This window comes from Callithrix jacchus, chromosome 2 (assembly GCF_049354715.1).
Source record: "Callithrix jacchus isolate 240 chromosome 2, calJac240_pri, whole genome shotgun sequence".
Taxonomy (NCBI): Eukaryota; Metazoa; Chordata; class Mammalia; order Primates; family Cebidae; genus Callithrix; species Callithrix jacchus.
In genome coordinates this window covers 168,598,273-168,620,741 of record NC_133503.1, presented here as the reverse complement: position 1 = coordinate 168,620,741, position 22,469 = coordinate 168,598,273, and the positions used below count along the sequence as shown (strand labels likewise).

At 32.0% G+C, this 22,469-nt stretch overlaps 1 protein-coding gene across 3 annotated transcripts in view; it reads left to right on the top strand.

The window, feature by feature from the left end:
* Positions 1-22,469, top strand: part of NIPBL (NIPBL cohesin loading factor) — a 198,499-nt gene that overhangs the window by 97,029 nt on the left and 79,001 nt on the right. For all 3 annotated transcript variants that reach the window (XM_002745070.6, XM_008992160.5, XM_035291672.3), the window contains 4 exons: positions 2,182-2,342; positions 3,230-3,326; positions 6,849-7,475; positions 15,749-17,374. In XM_002745070.6, the coding sequence (XP_002745116.1) occupies positions 2,182-2,342; positions 3,230-3,326; positions 6,849-7,475; positions 15,749-17,374 (2,511 nt within the window). The remainder of the gene's footprint in view (positions 1-2,181; positions 2,343-3,229; positions 3,327-6,848; positions 7,476-15,748; positions 17,375-22,469) is intronic.

Genomic DNA, 22,469 nt, shown 5'->3' with positions numbered 1-22,469 from the left:
ATTGATATAATCTTACCTAGTGGTAGAAAAAATTAGAAACATTTTGTTTCAATTCAGGAATAGGATATGAATGCCTATAATCATATTTATTCAGTGAATGTCCCAGCCAGTACAGGAAGATAAGCATTAAACTATATATAATTATTGGTAAGGAAGAAAAAAGTGTCATTTTCAGGTGATATAATTGTCTTCATAGAAAATCCAAGATAAGCTACAGACACGATACTAAAAGCATTCTACTTAGTTACTGGATACAGCATCATTATAATGAAATTAATTGCATTTTTATGTACCAGAAATAAACAGGTATAACTGTATTCTTTTTTTATATCATTAACAATTTAATGGAACACTACAAGATACCTAGGAATAAATTTAATGGAATATGTAAAAGACTTTTGTGGAGCAAATTATGAAACTTTTGAAAGAGAAGAAAACATAATAAAATGAAGAGTTTTGCCATCTTCATGGATAGGAATACTCAATAGGGTAAAGATTATTATTACACCCATATCTATAAATTCAGTATGACACTGATAAAAATCAAATCTCAAGAAAGGTTTTTGTGAAATGTAACCTGCTTCTAAAAATTCAGATGGAAGAAGTAGTCCCAAGAATAGACAAAATAATTCTGATAAGGAATGAAGTGTAGCAGTTCAGTCTAACAGCAATCAAGATTTATTGTAATCTTGGTGCAGGCATGGCAAAACAACAGATAGTAAGTAGAACATGAAGAAGAGCCTAGGAACATAGCCATGGACAAAGGGAAACTTGGTACATATGGCATTATATCTTAATGGGAGAAAGAATGATTTCTTTAATTAATGGTGCAGAGACAACCAGTTATTCATATGGAAGCAAGTAATGTTGGATCCCTATCTCACACTACACTTAAAAATAAGTTTTACATGGGTTAAAGATCTAACTGAAAAACCAAAACTGTAAGATTTTTAGAAGATATAGAAGGCTGTACTTTTATGACCTTGTATAAAGGAGGGAATCTGAATGGCCAGTACACAAGAGAAGATGCTTGGCTTCACTAGTAATCAAGGAAATGCAAATTAAAGTGACTATCAGAAACATTTCCTATCCTTAGAATGATAAAAATTATTGGCAAGGATATAGAACTCTCTTACACTACCAATGAATACAAATGGTCATAAGTAATCTGTTACTTAGTAAGGTTTAAAAATACGCATATCCAGCAATTTCATTCCTAGATATTGGTACCTAGAACTCCTACACATTTATAAAAGAATTCTCATGTAAAAGAACATGCATTGCAGCATTGTTTATGGCACCAAGCATTTTAAGGAATTTGAACATCCACATAAGAATGAATAAAATAAACAGTGTACATCATATAGCAGAGTATATGTAATTATTTAAGATAAATGAATTTAGGCCAGGCATGGTGGCTCATACCTACCTGTAATCCCAGGTCTTTGGGAGAATAAGGCAGAAGGATCACTGGAAGCCAGGAATTTGAGACCAGCCTGGGCAACATGGCAAGACCCCATCTCTACTGAGAAAAGAAAGAGCCAGGTGTGGTGGCAGGTTTCTGGTCCTAGCTACTCAGAAGGCTAAGGCAAGAGGATCACTTGAACCAAAGAGTTTGAGGTTACAGTGAGCTGTGATCATGCCAGTGTACTCCAGCCTGGGCAACAGAGCTGTCTTAAAAAAATAATAAAAATTTAAAACTATATATATATATAAATAGAAAATCTCAATATAATATTAAATGGAAAAAACAAGTTATAGAAGGATAGAAACATGTATCATCTATATAAAGTTATAATGTAAAAACAACACAGTGAATTACTTGGGAATATATTCATGCATGGCAAAGGTATAAAAGTACACATGGGCAGAATAAATTCAGGTCAAAATGGTGGTTACCTCTAGGCAGTAAAAGGAAATGAATAGAGGAGAGAAATAGCAGATAGATGGAGATCTTCAACCTTTGTAATGTTTTAGTTCTTTTCAAAAATAGATCGGAATCTGACAAAGTGTTAAGATTTGAACATACTATGTAGTACATGAGTCTCTGTTATATTCTCTGTAATTTCTAGAAATTTCTATATCAGAGAATATACATGTGCTTAAAATATTTGTGAATAATTATTCTCCAAGAATGTTAAGAATTTTTTAATAAATCTATTTTATTCTTATTAATTTCAGCATCGGTATCAAGTCCCATTGTTGCAGGTGGTTTGAGAAACATACATGATAATAAAGTTTCTGGCCCGTTGTCTGGCAATTCAGCTAATCATCATGCTGATAATCCTAGACATGGCTCAAGTGAGGACTACCTACACATGGTGCACAGGCTAAGTAGTGACGTATGTAATATATTATCATTAAGGTAATAAAATAGTTCTAATATCTGTCATATAACCTAGTATTTCCATTTCATAATTTTAATGATACCTACCATATATCAATGATTATACTAGGTACTGAGTACAACATGGCTCCTGCACATACAGAACTTAGTCTAGAGTAGGATTGGTAAACCATGACCTGAACCACAGAGTGAAAATGGTCTTTACATTTATAAAGAGTTAACTAAAAAAAAAAAACAATATGTGACAGAGCCTAAAATATTTATTCTCTGTTCCTTTATTTTAAAAAGTTGGCTGACCCCTGGTCTCGAGGTTTAGGTTCTTAATGAAAAATTTCAGTTTTAAGTTAATACTACTCACACCAAAATATTTTTTTTTTAAGATAATGAGCCTTTACTTCTTAGTACTTGACTCTTTTTTCTTCTAATACTTGTACAGAGTTTTTTGTCTGAAATTTAATGTTGCCTTGATGTTACTAAAATATTCCACATTCTGGAAATTTGCCTTGTTATTGATTTGGTTGTAGTTTATGAAAGCTGCATGTGTCTAAGCATAACACAGATGTCAGTAAACTCTGCCCACAAGACATTTACCACCTGGTAGAATATTCATAGCTCCTTTTGTAGAAAAAAGCAAACAAAAACGGAGCATACTAGTAATACGAATTTTCTTATTCATTGCCATGCTTAGGCTGTTGATTCTTTTGGATACAATTTCAATTCTTCTAAGATATACCAAGAAGAAAACAGGAAAGTGCAGAAGAATTATGCTTTTGAATTCCAACACTTTACCTGTCAGTAATTTATGTCTCTTATTGGTTCTCTTTAAGATTTCTAAAAGCCTCTCCCATCATTCAAAATATAAATTGTATACTCTATTTTTAGGATGGAGATTCTTCAACAATGAGGAATGCTGCATCTTTTCCCTTGAGGTCTCCACAGCCAGTTTGCTCCCCTGCTGGAAGTGATGGAACTCCTAAAGGTATTATTGTAACTAAAATTTCCTTCTGTATATTTTATATTTCAGGTTTGATAAAGAGCTCAAGACTTCCTAAAGCAGATATCAAAAAGTTACTCTGTATTCTTTTTTATTGTAGAAAAAAATAAACCTATCTTGATCATGGTATTTAAATCTGTCCCTACTCATTGATTCATTCATCTTCCACTTACTTTAAATTCCAGTAATCTATTGATAATATTCTCAGATACATCCACTATCTCTTCTCTTTGATAAATCCAGTGGTCCTTTCAAACCACAGCCTTCTTAACACAACCTTCTTAACTTCTCTAAAACATTTGAAATTTTTGATCAGACTTCTTCTTTCCTCCAATAAGACTTAATTCATATGGCCCATCTGTTTTTCTCCTACTTCTTTCATTGATACTTCTTTTTTTCTTCATTAGTTCTTCTCCCTATTCTTCTCAAGATTTCTATTATTAGACCTTTTATTGCCCCATGGTACTTTTTTCCCTGGCTATTTTGTTAAGTTTCAGTAACAACATTGATTACTTTTGTGTGCAAGACTCCTAAATCAATCTTTGGCTCCAGTCTTGTCTTCCAAGTTTAATTAGTCATTACCGGACAAAACTTCCTTCATACCTAGCAGAAACTTAAAATTCATGTTCAAAATGGTTTTCACTGTTCTTTCTGCTATCCCATCTCTCTTAATGCTATTCCAATCCTACAATTGTAACTTAAAAATTTTAAGTCCTTAAAAAGTCTCTTTTCAATTCTTTAGTCATTTATCAAATCTCACCTGTTCTATGTTAACGTTCTTCAGTGTCTCACATCTATTTTTATCTCTGCTTTTAAAAATTCTTATCTGTTATTCTAGGTCTAAGTTAAATGGGTGATCTACCATGGGCCCTCCCCTAATCTCCTCAAGCTATTAGTTTATAGTTTTTCTAAGAACTTATATTGCTTGTGCTTGCTTCAGTAGCACATACACTAAAATTAGAACTTATATTACTTTATGTACACGAATTTTAGTTTGTCTTTGAATTCTCAAAGAATCTTGCATGGTATTCTGTCTGTAACATATTCACAAAATTATAAATTTAGGTTCAGGTTTGAGCCAGTTTTTAAAATACTTAAAATTGTAGTTGGATAGGTTTAATTTTCAGTTTATTGGAAGAAAATACTGCATTCTACTTTTTAAAATTAGCTTATAATTAATTTTAACATAGCTAGTAATATATTCTCTCAATTCATGAGAATTTCTGATGATAGCCATCTAAAACGTAAAGATATTTTACCTCATATCTGTGTCATATGGTAAAGATCTTTTTTTTTACTGATTGTATTCTTATTTATCAAGGACATTCTTCTTTTTTTTTTTCCGGATATTTTATTTTATTTTATTTTACTTCAAGTTCTGGATATATGTGCAGAATGTGCAGGTTTGTTAACATAAGTATACATGTGCCATGGTGGTTTGCTGCGCCTGTCAACCTGTCATATAGGTTTTAAGCCCCGCATGCGTTAGGTGTTTGTCCTAGTGCTCTCCCTTCCTTGGCCCCCCACCCCCAACAGGCCCTGAAGTGTGATGTTCCCCTCCCTGTGTCCACATGTGTTCTCATTGTTCAGCTCCCACTTATGAGTGAGAACATGGGGTGTCTGATTTTCTGTCAAGGACATTTTTCATAGGGTGAAAGTTGAGCTGGTATGAGCCATTTCAGTTCTGTAAATTGTATGGATTTTGGGGGATAAAACCCAGCTTCTGAAAGAGAGAAAAACTTGCAGAGTAACTATTTGTAGGTTAGATATGTATCCCACAAGTGTTGTCAGGGTGAGAAGTTATTTAGATTGCCCAGGAAAGAGAACAAGGAAATAGATAATTGATCTAGATAACCAGCTATTTTTCTTCTGACTCTTGAGATTAGACAGATAGTAGATAAACTTTAGGTAAAACTTTAAAACAAATAACCTCATCAATATATTATTTATCAAAAGCTTGAACTTCTGTCATGAAGTTGTAAGTTTTGAAGGGTAAGTTAATTTCAGTCTACCTTGATTTTTAGATTGTTAGAATTTGAAGTTTGTTCTAAAGTATATATAATTTGCCACATAGAATTTAAATACAAAGGCATAATTTTATATTACAGATCAGACTTAGACACATCTTCTTTCAAATCTTCAGTTTGTTAACTACATAACCTTGGGCAAATTTCTTAACCTCTATAGGTTTCATGTTCCATTTCTGAAAAATTTTAGTGGTAATACTTAAGAATACTGTAAAAATCAGGTGAATTGATGTAAAGCACCTTTCATAATTCTGACACAAAATGTTCATTTCTTTTTAATGTCTCATATAGGTTCAGTCTAAAGAGAAAAACCAATGATCAATATGACTTCAGGCTGACATTTATGGTTAACTGCCCCCATATCGTCTTTATCACACTTAATTCAATAAATAAAGTTGCATGTTTATAAATAACATTTAAAATACATAAACCTTGCTAATTGAAAGTCCAGATTTATGTATCATGGAAAAAGTATAAAAGCACTGAAAGCTTAATTTAAAGCAGTTCTAGGTTTAAGTTCTGTATGTAAAAAACTTTATCTTGACCAATTTCTACAATTCCCTACAAGTTTTTTAATATTTTATAGTCTGATGATACAAAATGTATACATTATTCAGATGCAGTTATATTATTATTTCTGAAGCATATCAATGCACTTTTTCTTCATGTCTGAAGGAGAATTTTGTCCAAAGCCTTATTTAACTAGGAGAATTTTTCCATCTGATTACCTTATTTTTAACACTTTCCTGTTTCATATAACATTAGTTGATTTAATGGACTCCGGGCTTAAGATGTTTTATTGGGCCTTGAAATTTGCTGAACATATGTGTTTTTCTAATTAAAAGAGGATTAGCAAGCTAAAGAGAGTATGTGAATGATGTTAGTAAAGGGAGAAAGAGAAGACAACATAAAAGTAAAAATCAATACTTTACCACCAGTTTTTGAAGTAAAGGCTCTCGTAATTGTAAATTGCTGGCTTGCTTTTTGTTATCATCTCAGTAGTATTCATGTGAGATAGTCTCTCAGATTAAATTGTTATTTTTATGTAATTTGACAAAGGCTCACTTATTCTTACTGTGGATAATCAGGATATATCCGTTTTCCTAGGTAAGCCATGAAAGAACAGAAATGATCAAGCTCAAAATATTTGTGTTGTATCATCTTTAGAAACAATGAACTTTTTGTTCTTATGAAGCTAAATATTTATACATTATAGGCACAAAAATATAGAAATAATACTGGTCTGAAAAATTGAATACTCAGATTCAAACCTCGATTTTAGATAATCTACCAGCAAGCTAAACAACTGTGTGGGACAAGTCTTTAGGCTTTATTTTCATCTTTTGTAAATAAGTGGCTTGGATTATATAATTTATTATTTTTTCTAGCATTACTATATTGTCACTTACTAATATTTCTATCACACTAAGAAAATGTGAAATCAGCACAACAGTTTATTTCTATCAAATTCTTTTTCTAGGATCAAGACCGCCTTTAATCCTACAATCTCAGTCTCTACCTTGTTCATCACCTCGAGATGTTCCACCAGACATCTTGCTAGATTCTCCAGAAAGAAAACAAAAGAAGCAAAAGAAAATGAAATTAGGCAAGGATGAAAAAGAGCAGAGTGAGAAAGCGGCAATGTATGATATAATTAGTTCTCCATCCAAGGACTCTACTAAACTTACATTAAGACTTTCTCGTGTAAGGTCTTCAGACATGGACCAGCAAGAGGATATGACTTCTGGTATGGAAAATAGCAATGTTTCAGAAAATGATATTCCTTTTAATGTGCAGTACCCAGGACAGACTTCAAAAACACCCATTACTCCACAGGATGTAAACCGCCCACTAAATGCTGCTCAGTGTTTGTCGCAGCAAGAACAAACAGCATTCCTTCCAGCAAATCAAGTGCCTGTTTTACAACAGAACACTTCAGTTGCTACAAAACAACCCCAGACTTCTGTGGTACAGAATCAACAACAGGTATCACAACAGGGACCTATATATGATGAAGTGGAATTGGATGCATTGGCTGAAATTGAGCGAATAGAAAGAGAATCAGCTATTGAAAGGGAGCGCTTCTCAAAAGAAGTTCAAGATAAAGGTAAAATAATCTCATTATTACCACTTCATCATATGGGCAAATATGTAATTACAGTGTAAAAAACTTTTTTCACATTACTTTTTTTCCTCATATTTTGTATAATTTATGTCTATTCAAGTATATTTTTTATTACTAATACTCATACTACAGAAGTTAAATTGGTAACAATTTCATTTCTTGTCTGAAACTGTGTGAGATTTGGTAATTCTCTACTGCAGGTCTATTACTGATTATATCCTATATGATTTTACATATTTGTGCGTTTCTGCTAAAATGAACATTAGAATTTCTATATCACATGTATATTTCACAAGTTACATTGATATTATTGTGCACCTTCAATTTTTTTCTGCTACAACAAGGTTAACCACTATAGAATTATTTTGAACAGGTACATTTAAGAAAAGCTTATTTGTATGCTTGTTAGGCAGTTAGATATTTCACTTGGCTTATGATCCTACTGCCTTAATAGTGTCAATTTTTTTTTAGTAAACAAATCATGGAAAGAGTTAATATTAAATAGCAAACCTTAGAAATTAAGGGTCTTTTGGTGGTAATTACAGTGAAGCGTTCCCTTTTATCTGACTGGTTTGTTAGGATGGAGTTTCAAGACATACCTGGTCTATGTGTTTCTAAGCTTTCTTTGTGCTTCATAATCAAATAAGAATAAATCCTTAGTAAGTTCTTAATAATTTGGTTTACACTTTATATAAAATATAAAATGTCTTGAATATTTTAAGAGACTGATGAATTAGTGATTCAAATTAGCAATATAATTAATGAATTTGATTGCTATACAAGTACATATACACATTTGATCAAACCAAAAGCATGCCTTATGATTTAATTGTATGATTAAAATATTCTAGGTTGATTTTCAGTTTTTATATTTTATTTCTTAGTAATGATAAAACTAAACTTCTTGATATTGGGTAGAGGTGATTTTTAAATATGATCTCTTCAGTGTTTGACAGGATCATCACTAGATAATTGTATTTCTATGCTAAGAAATAGGCTGAAGATTAGTATTATATCACCTGCCTGTTGTGATGGCTCATTTTAATGTTATTGAAGAAAATGGACTGTACTATAATGTTTGCAGTATGTGTAAATCAGAAAGAGGTGCAAATAAAGAGATTACTAGAAGTCTTCATTTTATTGGCAAGAGAGCTGGGATTTTTTTTTTTCATTGTCTTTTTTTTTTGGTTTTAAAATATAGATTGAAAGAGTACATGTGCAGGTTTGTTATGTGGGTATGTTGTGTGACAGTGGTGTTTGGGCTTCTAGTGAACCCATCACCCAAATAGTGATCATAGTACCCATTAGATAGTTTTTCAGCCCTTGGCTCCCTCCCTCTTTCCCCCATTTTGGAGTCCCCTGTGTCTGTTGTTTCCAACTTTATATCCATGTGTACCCATTGTTTAATTACCACTTATAAGTAAGAACCTGCAGTGTTTCATTTTCTGTTTCTGCATTATTTCACTTAGGATAATGGCCTCAAACTGTATCCATGTTGCTGCAGAGGACATGGTTTCATTTTTCTTTATGATTGTGTATATATAATACATTTGATATATGTACTACATTTTGTTTATCCAGTCCACTCCTGATGGACACTTAGGTTGATTCCATGACTTTGCTGTTGTGAATAGTGCCGTGATAAACATATGAGAGCAGGTGTCTTTTTGATAAAGTGATTTTTTTCCCTTTGGATAGAAACCCAGCAGTGGGATTACTAGGCCAAATGGTAGTTCTGTTTTTAGTTGTTTGAGAAATCTCCATAATGTTTTTCATGAGGGTTGAACTAATTTACATTCCCACCAACAGTGTATAAGTGTTCCTTTTCTCTGCAATCTCCGTTATTTTTTGACTTTGTAATAATAGCCATTCTGACTGGTGTGCAATCTATTATATTTTGACTTTTTAATAGTAGCCATTCTGACTGGTGTAAGATTGTATCTCATTGTGGTTTAATTTGCATTTCTCTGATGATTAATGATGATAAGTATGTTTTTAAATGTTTGTTGGCTGCATGTACATCTGCATGTACATCTTCTTTCAAGAAGTGCCTGTTCACGTCTTTTGCCCACTTTTTAATGGGTTATTTTTTGTTGTTCTTTCTTCTTGTTGATTTGTTTGAGTTCCTTATAGATTCTTGGTATTAGACCTTTGTTGGATGCGTAGTTTGTAAATTTTTTCTCCCGTTCTGTAGGTTGTCTGTTTACCCTGTCATGGTTTCTTTTGCTGTACAGAGCTCTTTAGTTGAATTAAGTCCCATTTGTCAATTTTTGTTTTTGTTGTATTTGCTTTTAAAATCTTAGTCATAAATTCTTTAATTAGGACAGTGTCCCAAAAGAATTTTTTGCAGATTTTCTTCTAGGATTTTTATAGTTTGAGGTCTTACACTTAAATCTTTAATTTATCTTAAGTTAATTTTTGTATAGGTGAGAGGCAGGAGTCCCATTTTATTCTTCTGTAGATAGTTAGCCAGTTTTCCCAGCACCATTTCTTGAATAGAGTGTCCTTTCTCTATTTTTGTCAACTTTGTGAAAGATAAGTTGTTTTTAGGTATGTGGCTTTATTTCTGGGTTCTCCATTCTGTTCCGTTGATCTGTGTGCCTATTTTTATATAAATACCATGCTGCTTTGCTTATTGTAGTCTTGTAGTATCATTTGAAGTTTCCTAATGTGATACCACCAGCTTTGTTCTTTTTGCTTAGAATTCCTTTGACTATTCAGGTTCTTTTTTGGTTTTATATAAATTTTAGGATAGGTTTTCTAATTCTTTGAAAAATAACGTTGATAGTTTGATAGTAATAGTGTTGAATCTGTAGATTACTTTGGGCAGTATTGTCATTTTAACAATATTGATTCTTCCTATCCATGAGTATGTAATGTTTTTTGATTTGTTTATGTTATCTCTGATTTCTTTTATCAATGTTTTGTAGTTGTCCTTGTAAAGATCTTGCACCTCCTTGGTTAAATGTATTTCTAGATATTTTATTTCGTGTGTGTGGCTGTTGTAAATGAGATTGAGTTCTTGATTTGGTTCTCAATTCAAATGTTATTGGTGTTTAGAAATGCTACTGATTTTTTATACATTTATTCTGTATCCTAAAACCTCATTGAAGTTATCAGGTCTGCGAGTCTTTTGGAGAAATCTTTAGGGTTTTCTAAGTATGGGATCATGTCATCAGTGAACAGAGATAGTTTGACTTCCTCTTTTCCTATCTGAATGCCTTTTATTCCTTTGTCTTGCCTGATTGCCCCAGCTAGGACTCTGGAATTTTTTTTTTTTTTAACTAGTAAAGTTTCGATATTAAGGATGAAATGTTGCTTGTACCTTTTCTCTTTAGTTTGCAGTATAAGGTTCGGGAAATAAATACATAGGTACTAAATTATATATCTTCCTCTAACCTATTATAAAAGTATATGCATGTCAAATGAAAAAAGTAATATTACTCAGCTTTTTTTATTAACCTGTTCAAAATTCCTGAATCTTAAGATAGGCAGTTTTTCAAGAAACATACAGTATTACAATTCCCTGACCAAGAAATATTAGTTGCCCTGTAACTGAATTTTTGCATAATGTTAAATCTGTATTATGGAAAAATGTGTTCTTAAAAAAAAAGTATACTTTTAAAGTGAATTTTAGTTGTTGGTGATAGGAACAAAAACAGAGGAGGAAAGGATAACCTTTTTTTAAAATATATTTGTTGAATCCAAAGTTTCTACTTTTATAATTGGAATTAAAATAAGGGTCATATATAGGTCTAATTGTGTATCAGCAAACTTATTTTATACTACTAACTTTCCTTTGGAAAAATAGAACAAAGTCAACAGATACAACATACTGTTCTTGTAGAAACTTGTGTATTTTACTTTCAATTATCTAAATAGTTTTCTCTATAATCTGTGATGACATAGCTACACATAATGGAAAAGTTAAATGAGCAGAGTTGACATTTAATTTTGGTGAAAATACAGGTATGTGATGATATAAGGATTAAAGTAGGTTTTACTGATTTCATATTAGTGCTGTCATTTCTAATTTGTTTTCTGAAAGCCATTTTCTTCTTATTTCATGGATTTATAGTCATGTACCACATAATGATGTTTCAGTTCACACCAGACTTCATATACAATGGTGGTCCCATAAGAATATAATACTGTTTATTAACTCTACCTTTTCTATGTTTAGATATGTTTAAGATACACAAATGCTTATCATTGTGTTACAGTTACCTATAGTATTCAGTACTGTAACATGCTGTACAGGTTTGTAGCCTGGGAGCAATAAGCTATACCATATAGTCTGGGTACATAGTAGGCTATATCATCTTGGTTTATGTGAATACACTATATGATGTTCACATAACAAAGAAATGTCCTGACACTGCATCTCTCAGAATGTATCCTGTTGTTAAGCAATACATGACTGTATTTGAAAACTTTTGGAACTTAGATGCCACCTAACCCTTTTGATTTGAAGCTTGGCATATTGCATTCAGTCTCTGCATTGTGTGATGGGGAGGTATTTGTTATATAAGAAGTTACCCTGAGATTTTTAGATGATTAAAGATGTGTATATTGGTCCAACGGTGTAGGTGGGGTCATAAATAAAAGCAAAATTCTTCTGAAGTGATTTTATAATTAGCCCTTAAGAGATTAAATACTTCCTTGAAATTAATTTGTCCCTAGTTACCATTAATTTTACTCATTAAAGATTAAATGTTAAAATTGGCATTTAATGTATTCTAACATTTGGCACTGAGAACTTTTTTACTACTATTGCATTACTGGTGATATGTAGCAGGTAGGATTGTTTGGCCTACTAGTTTTACTTTAGGGTATGAATTTGTTTGCCAGTATATTCATTTACTGTGAGAAAAATATTCCACTCAATAACCAGGAATCAAAAACACTGTACCTGATAAATAAGATTAGAAAGTTCAACAAATGTAGTATATTTGTGAATTGAAGTAAAGAGATAGAATCGCCTTAAGAAATGTGTTATCTTGGCTGTGGTAAAACCTTATTGTACCCTTCTTGTGCACAAGAAACCCGTTTTTGTAGCTGCTAGGTATTTACGTCCCTTTGTCCTGTTCTCTCTTCTTTGAGCAGTGCTATGTATACACTGATAAGGCAACTTTGTAACCTAATATTTTATAATATTCCAAAAGGACCCTTTTCTCAATCTTTTTGCTCATACTTTTAGCATCTCTAATTACATAAATTAATTTTAAAAGGCTATTCATCTTTGCTTCTGGGATGACCTATCATTAGATATTAATACCTTTCTGTGTGCTGAAAATTTCTGCTTTCTTTTGTCAAAGAGGGGGTTTCTTTGTTCATCTTTGCCTATTTCATCTTTTCCCAAGGTCCACTTTCCATGTTAGCAAGTATAAGGAATGGCTCAGCTTCACTAATGTTTTTATAATGTTACAGAATTCTTGCACTATATCTCTTATTAAAAGTCAATGATTACCTACTCTCATTTGGAATAAGAGACTGGGATTTGGTTCAAGGAATAGGACAATTAGCCACTCAGCCTGTATTGTGGGTGAGGGGTTGGTATGTTTTCATTGTACCTAATTGGCTACTATGTATACACAATTATTGTGCTTTCTGCCTTAAGTGTTTTCATTTATCACTTGTGGATTTAAGTAAGTGGTATAGTTTGTTTTCTTGTAAGCATAACTGAGTTCAGAATTTCTGAAAGGGCTGGATCTTATTTTGAGAATATCAACATCTGGATGACAAGTGTTGGTTTTGAGATTACGATAATCCTTTTGTATGCATTTTCTTTAGGAATATATGTATTCTGATAGCTAATCTTATGATTCCCAGTGCTGAAGAGGGCTTAAAGGTAATCACTGTCCTAAATATCAAAATGATTCTTCATAGAGATGGCTTTCCATGATTATTAGGTGGTTATGCTGTAATGAAGACTCATAACAAAAGTGGGTGGACAAAAGTGACCTGTACAGATTCAGAGCCGCTTTACAAGGAGTAAGTTCATGGTGGAAGTGAATCAGACCAAGTGAATCAAAACATGCATGCTCTTAACATATCTAAGAATCTCTGCCACAGTAATGAAAATTTTCCAGGTTTTACAGGAGTAAAATACTTTTCAATAGTTGAACAATTAAAATTTTGTATTTAATAGTATTTTATTTATTGTGAAAAAAAATGGTAAGATGTTTCCCAATCTTAATTATTTATGTGCATATGCTTTCATACATTTTTTATTATAATCATAGGATTCATAGTTTATATAAAATATATCATTTCTTTGAAATTAGCTTACTTTATTTGCTAAATTTTTGTTTTAGTGACTTAAGGTAAATTGGATTGAGGTTAATGATGTATAATCTCTTGAGTATTTTATAATGCTTTAAAAAACAGCCCTCTGTGCTATATTAATGTTTTTCTGAAGACCAATTGCTCATATTAATCAAAGAGTGAGCCAGAGATCTCTTAAATCTTCAGATGCATGAGACCATTGTACTTCTTAAGTATGATTAGGCTACCATTTTAATTACTTTTACAAAGTATGTTTCATTGAAAATATAGAAATCTTAGGTTATACTGTTTGAATTTCTAGATTCTTATAAAATTTTAAGGGATAAGTATAAATTGATAAAGCATCTTATTCATGTGATACCACTTGGCATGCTCTATGGCAAAACATAAAGATGATTTGTATGGCAGAACATTCTAAAGGAGGATTCCATAAACATAAATTTAGTATTCTGAGTGCTGCTTTTAAGGTATTGATGTAGAAAGCTTCATATAAATTTTTACCATGTTAGTTTTAACTAGGGGAAACAATCTAATGATAATATATTATACTTTAGAATTATTATGGTGGTGTTTTGCAAATGGAGCATGTGTGGTGATAGATTTGACTGAATTGACTGAATTAACTGAAGGAGCAGAAGGACTTAGTTTTACATAATATAATTAACAAATATCTTAAGTAAGTTACAATTACATTTGATTAGATTTTAAACTGGTAAGAACTGCTACTTCCCACTTTAAGTAGAAAACAGTGGAACTTTGCTATATAAAAGAAACATTACCATTAGGAGAAAAAAAATTCACAACTTGGTTCTTTAACAATAAGGAGCTGTTTTTCAGTTGCCAGTTTGACTTTTAATCTTGTGATACCGTTTTCCTTATATGATACATCACATTAGCAAATATTACGAGAGAATCTAGAGAGTGTCTTGTTAAAATAACTAAGAGTGACTTTTAAGACATAGCCAAACAAAAGCAAGCCAGTCCCCAAGGTGCTATAATATAGCCATTCTCAAGACCTAACTGGAGATTTAATTTATAAAAAAATGACATAGCACCCTCTTAGGTCACAGATGGAATCATGCACAGAAATATATAGATGTTAAAAATACCTTGACATTTTATTACAGTGGTGAATTTGTGTTTGTTTGTCTTTTCATTTTATAATACTGTAAATTATTTCTTTCTGAGGCCAGAATAGACTTCTAGACCTTTATAACTTTATGTTGAAGAGTAGGAACAGTTTTCTTCATTGGCAGTTGCTTAAGACAGGATTCTAATTTATACCTATTGCTTCCTTATTTTAAATTTACTTCTATCTAACATTGTGATTAGTTTTTAAACTCCTTTCACACTTTTAACACTTTAAAGAATTTGAATTCTTGATTAAAGTTAAATGACAAATTATTAAATTCTTTTTTTAACTCATTTTTTTCCTAATGGCATGGTATCTATTTTCTTTCAGGTTTCATTTTTTTTCATACTTATCTTAGATATAGTAAAAGCTTATATTTCCTGTTTGGTGTGTTGACAGATTTGGAGCTCTTTATAGTTTTTGGCTAACAGTTAAAATTAACCTGAGTGAGACTATATGATTTATAACTTGTTGCTTTATTCTTATGTAAAGAATCTGATTTATTCTTAACCTCTGTGAACATAACTGTATGTTTGTATTTGGTACATTATAAGTTCTATTTATTTTATATTCTTACACTTATTTATATAAAGAGTATGCTGTTAAATTATTTTTACTATAATTATTGAGATCTCTCAAGCGTATTTCCTCAAACCTTGGTTTTCAAAGTATTAGGTCATTCATGCTTACTATTTTATATATATGCAAATTTACATTTGCATTTACTCCATTTTAAAAACATAACCTTAGAAAAATAGACAACATCCATAGGGTTTTTAATAAGATAAGAATACATGTCTATTACTGATATTGAATATTTATCTTTAAATTTCAGATAAGCCTTTGAAAAAAAGAAAACAAGATTCTTACCCACAGGAGGCTGGGGGTGCTACAGGAGGTAATAGACCAGCTTCTCAGGAGACGGGTTCTACGGGAAATGGGTCAAGGCCAGCATTAATGGTTAGCATTGATCTTCATCAGGCAGGAAGAGTGGACTCTCAGGCTTCTATAACTCAGGATTCAGACTCCATAAAAAAGCCTGAAGAAATCAAGCAATGTAATGATGCACCTATTTCTGTTCTTCAGGAAGATGTTATTGGAAGTCTTAAACCTACACCAGAAAACCATCCTGAGACACCTAAAAAAAAGTCTGATCCTGAGCTTTCAAAGAGTGAAATGAAACAAAGTGAAAGTAAATTGTCAGAATCTAAACCAAATGAAAACCGATTAGTGGAGACAAAATCAAGTGAAAATAAGTTAGAAGCTAAAGTTGAAATTCAAACAGAAGAACTTAAACAGAATGAGAGCAGAATAACTGAATGCAAACAAAATGAGAGCACCACAGTTGAGCCTAAACAAAATGAAAATAGACTGTCTGACACAAAACCAAATGACAACAAACAAAATAATGGCAGATCAGAAACAACAAAATCAAGGCCTGAAACCCCAAAGCAAAAGGGTGAAAGCCGGCCTGAGACTCCAAAACAAAAGAGTGATGGACATCCTGAAACCCCAAAACAGAAGGGTGATGGAAGGCCTGAAACTCCAAAGCAAAAAGGTGAGAGCCGGCCTGAAACTCCAAAGCAAAAAAATGAAGGGCGACCTGAAACACCAAAACACAGGCATGACAATAGGAGGGATTCTGGAAAGCCATCTACAGAGAAAAAACCTGAAGTGTCTAAACATAAACAAGATATTAAATCTGATTCACCTCGGTTAAAATCAGAACGAGCTGAAGCCTTAAAGCAGAGACCTGATGGGCGATCTATTTCTGAGTCACTAAGACGTGACCATGATAATAAACAAAAATCAGATGACAGGAGTGAATCAGAGCGACATCGAGGGGATCAGTCTAGGGTTCGAAGACCAGAAACATTGAGGTCCTCTAGTAGAAATGAACATGGCATTAAATCTGATAGTTCAAAAACTGATAAACTAGAACGAAAACACAGGCATGAATCAGGGGACTCAAGGGAAAGACCATCTTCTGGGGAACTAAAATCAAGACCTGACAGTCCTCGTGTTAAACAAGGAGATTCTAATAAATCAAGATCTGATAAACCTGGTTTTAAATCACCAAATAGTAAAGATGACAAAAGGACAGAGAGTAACAAGAGCAAAGTAGACACTAATAAAGCACACCCTGACAATAAGGCAGAATTTCCAAGTTATTTGTTGGGGGGCAGGTCTGGTGCGTTGAAAAATTTTGTCATTCCGAAAATCAAGAGGGATAAAGATGGCAATATTACTCAGGAGACAAAGAAAATGGAAATGAAAGGAGAGCAGAAAGACAAAGTAGAAAAAATGGGATTAGTTGAAGATCTCAATAAAGGAGCTAAGCCTGTAGTTGTTCTGCAGAAATTGTCTTTGGATGATGTTCAGAAACTCATTAAAGATAGAGAGGACAAATCAAGAAGTTCCCTTAAACCTATCAAGAATAAACCATCAAAGTCAAATAAAGGTAAGAATACTTCTACTGATGTCATTTATAATATAATCGATTTTAAGTGTTAAAGTTACTAAGTATTAAGAAATTTATAAAAACTAGCTATTACATGAAAATATAACATTTATGTTAAACAACAGTAAATTTTATTTAGAAGTATAGATTTTAAAGTTTCCAATGAATTTTTTTTCCCAACGTTTTTTTTTCCTTTCACCCACTACTCAGGATAGTTATGAATTTTACTGCTGTTTGATTACACAGAGATAAGTTATTTTTCTATTTAGTTATTTCTTATATTTCTGAAATATGCTTGTTGATCAAGTGAATGCTGCATTTAAATAGCTGTCTTTAAAAACTCTCTGTTTAAAAGTGTCTTACAATACTATTTTCCTACAGACCTGTGTCCGAGCTAATTATTGATGAGTAGTTTGTATAGTTTAGAAAGTTATATAAAAGGTTATTTTTCATTTTGTTTGGGAGATGGTTTGTTAAATATGTTTTATATTTTTAAAACATATTTTTGTCCTTGTTTATGCAAAGGTAATAGGGAATGGTATTTACTTTTTAAATTTGGTTAAATTGTAATTGTGGGAGGCAGGGGGAGCTGGTGTTATTTTTGCATGGTTGCTGAATTAAATTCTCTGGTTACCTGAGTAAGATTATTTCCAAAGGGAGAAGAATGTCTTAAATGCCAAAATATATTAGCCATTTTGTGCAGAAGATATACTTTTATATCCCTTTTTATACTATTCCAAATAACTTTTTTTTTTTAATAGAGATGGGATCTTGCTTTGTTGACCAGGCTGGTCTCAAACTCCTGGCCTTAACCAATTCTCTTGTCTCAGCCTCCCTGAGTGCTGGGATTACAGGTATGAGCTACAGTACTCATGCAGTCTAAATATATTGAGGTGTAGTGAAGGCAATAGAACTAAGAGTTTATTTTATTTTAAGTTTTCCTTCTGTGAAAGAGAATTATTAAGAATTTAGATTTATACTGATTATAACCAAGTATATGAAATCTAGAATTGCGTTGACCAAGATGGTAGCCTTTTTTGGCTATTTAAATTTAAATTAATTAAAATTTGGAAGTTCATTCATCAATAGTCACGTGGCTATTGGCTACCATATTGGACAAAACAGAACATTTGCATCATTGCAGAAAGTTATATTGTATAGCACTGCAGTGTATTAGGAGATATAAAAAATATGTGGTTATTATTTTCATAACATGCTGTTGTAGCTTGTCTACCAAGAAAAGCTCTTTGAAAACATTAGTATTATAAAGAACTCTTTATTCAAAAAATAACTTGTGGCTAATCTGTTGTTATAATATATTTGGTCTTCGTCCACATTCATTTTTTCACTGTTTATTTCATTTTGTCTTACAAAAATGAAAAACGATTGCCTTCTGAGTCGCTAATATTTGTGTTCTTTTAGTGAAGCTTTTAATTTTTAGATTATGGCAATTAGCCTTAAAAAACCAATTAAGACTTCAGCCTTAATAAGTAGCCTTTTTTACTTAACTTGAATATGCCTTTATAAAATTACTTATTAATATAAAAGCAGTTGTAGAATGTGGGGGTTAACACCAGGTTTGTTTTCTTTTAGGTAAAGATTTTCTTTAAAATTTTTTAGTGAAAGTTTGGGAGTAGCTTATGTTTATAAACTAAAGAATATGGCTATACAATTTTAGAAGAGTCAGGTGAAAGATGGAAAGTGGTACCCTCTTGTTCCTTTGATCTGGACCATCTTTCTCTCCCTCCCCTCTCAGCTTACACTAGCCTTGCTTTCTAAACTCTTGTTCTAACAAATAGTCTTTTACAACTGCTTAAAGAACATCCAGAAGTGAATATAGCTTTTAGTCAGTAATTGCTATATTATTTCACCAGGTTTTTTTCACATGTAATAATATCATTGCCTATGAATATGTTTTTAGCACTAAAATGCATTTCTGATAGTATACTTTTAATGCAAATATATATACCTGATATGGTCATGTTAGTATATAAGTAAGCTATCTGGGTGTCTGCGTATTAGAATGATGTGTGCATATTTATGTATATATACACTTAATGTATCTGCAATTATAACAGTTCTTTTCATCAAAAAATATTATTTCAGTGCTTAGATTCATTTCAGGATGCCATGTTTTAGCCCTCTTTTGGCTTAATTTATTTATGTCTTAGAACCCATATCTTTTTTTTTTTAAATAATGTTCTAATCTTAGTTTTATTTTAGGTTTTTGCTACTCAGTTTACAATAGCAGAGTTGGGTAGTTGTGGATTTTTAAAAATTGCATGTATATGAAGCACAGTTGTAGATTACTGACCCTGTGTAGTATATATTGGAATTTTCTTTGGAGATTCGCAGAAAATCACATTTTAATGTGTTGATGATTTTCTAAGCAAAGGAAGTAGTCTGAATATTGCTGGGATACTTTTATGGTTAGTTTCTAGGGCCAAAATTGAAGAGCCATAGATTTCCGTCTTTTAAATATTTTTCCTGATGTTCATATAGAAAATACTCATTCTTTAGGATATATTTTAAGCTGATAAATTTTGAATGTGTGATAGAGGTATAGATTTGTTACTCCTAACTTAGATTAGTTATTTTTGTCTTTTGTACGAGCATGTTAAATGTAAAGTGGCATTGTTACATTTGATTTGATTTCTATGGCAATATGTCTGTATCCCTAGTACCTAACAAAATATTTCATAGATAATAAAATCATATTTAATGTCTTATTGAATGGATATGATGTTGCCACCATTTTTAGGAAAAGCTTTTGTCATCATCTATGTTTCCATTAATACAACCTAGTTTAGGCAGTACTTATTTTTCAAATTCCTGCTTCCTAAACATTGTAATAACTTCTTCACCCCGTCAACTACCTAGTTTTTTGTTAAGACCCAAAGGAGACCTGCTTATAGTAATATGTGTTTAATTATCCTGTCATACTTATTTTGATCTAAAGCAGTTACAAGATGGGATTAATATTATTCCCATTCTTATCCTGCTTTGTCAGCTTCCCCATCTTTCCATCACCTTGTTTATTCCTTGTCTGGGAGGGGTGAAGAGGGCAGTCAGGCAACATAACCTTTGTAGAATTCTTTTTAAGTTCTTCAAATATCTTCTAAAATACACTTCAGTATATTAAATGCCAAAAATATTTTATTGTTAAAAATTTTTATTAGAATATGACCATAATGTACAGTGTCTCCAAATTAAAATAATAAAAGTTATAAGATCCTTTAAGATTGGCATAATCTCTCAGCACTGTGGGAGGCCAAGGTGGGTGGATCATTTGAGGTCAGAGCAGCCTGGCCAACATGGTGAAACCCCCCACCCCTACTGAAAATACAAAAATTTGTTGGGTGTGGTGGTAGGTGTTTGATAGTCCCAGCTACTTGGGAGGCTGAAGCAGGAGAATTGCTTGAACCCAGGAGGCGGAGGTTACAGTGAGCCAAGGTCGCGCCACCACACTCCAGCCTGGGTGACAGAGTGAGACTCATCTCAAGGAAAAAAAAAAAGATTGGCATAATCATCAACAAATGCGTGCCTTCAGCCTTCAGTGTTATTAACAGCTTAGTATCAGTAATTATAAACAAACATTTTATTTTATTTTGGGTTTTTTCTTTTAAACTCCAGAGTGTCTCAAAATAACTTTATGTCTAAAGAAACCATTTTTTCTGCTCTTTCCTCCTTCTTCTTCCATAATGGAGAATAGTGTATTATTCCCCATTACGTAGACTCAGTGTTTTCAAGAAATATCCGTATGATTTTTTATTTGACATCATCCTTTAAACTGAAGAGTTTCTGAAAGTAGTCTTCACTGGGAATGTATCTAGCAGCTTTAATAGTCAATAGTGATTAGTCTATATTGCTCACTTGAAGAGTTAATGATTGCAGACCTTACTAGTGACAGTTATCTCACTTCAGTTATCTACTGTTATAGTTACACTACTAAATACTGATCACTATCAGCTGGTTGCCTTTTACTTAGCACTGAACCAGTCTAGTTAGATTGTGTTTAGGACCCTCAACTTCTGTAAGTTTGATAGTATTGTTTCTGAGAGTGGATTTGTAGCATAGTTTATTAATTCCTAAATTGAGTAATTTTCAGTGTGTTTTCTTTAAAGTAGATTCTAATATTGAATAACATTTAATGGTGCTGCAGTGGAAATTTATTTTGTTTCATTTGCACAATTTTATAAAATATCTTTCTAAACTCAAATTTTCTGTTTCTATAAAGACATTTATAGCAGTGATATGTTTAGGAAATGTTTGGAGAAAGTTTGTTACAGAAGTTGGCATAATCTGTACCTAGCTCTTATTATGATTTTAGAGTGGTATTTTGAAAATTTGTACCCAGAATTTCCATTTATAGAAATTTTTGTTTCAAATTATGCTTAATAGAGTGTTCACACAAATATTGCTTAAAAGAAATGCATTAAGTAGAACTTTTTAAATAAAAATTTAAGTTTGCTGGAGGTGTTCTCTCTCCTTTCCATTCCATCTCTTAAGCCAGCCCAAAAACATAGCCTCTATTGGGTTCTTCTGTCTGTCGAAATAGGTATAAGATTGATAGCTGAAGAGCTAGCAAATATTAATTATGAGAGAACCTGACCCTATTTATGAAGAAATAATATTTGACATGATGAATTCTCTTACATTCTAAAAAAAATTAATGAAACCCTTTCCTACAAGGGCCTGATGCGAAATTAAGAGTATGAATACCTACTAGTATTATAACACAAATAAAATGGGTTTTTAAATATGGATCCCCCTGTCTTGCCTATACAAATGTTAGTGTTCTCTAGCTTTCGAAAATTCTCTTTCAAACTTATTATAAATTATAGTACAAAAGAGCACTGAAATCAAAACCTTGAATAAGCCTTAACCTTTCAAAGCTTGGTTCATTCACTTTTAAAATAAACCACTTTCCCTCCTACTTTATGCATTTATAAAGACCAAAATGAATATTGTTATGGTAAAAGCTAAAGTCTGTCTGATTGTTTTCATATAAAGGAATGTATAGTCATTCAATTTTGTCTAATGAAGAAAGTAATTATTGAAAACATGTTTTTATGTATCTGTACTTTATATTCAG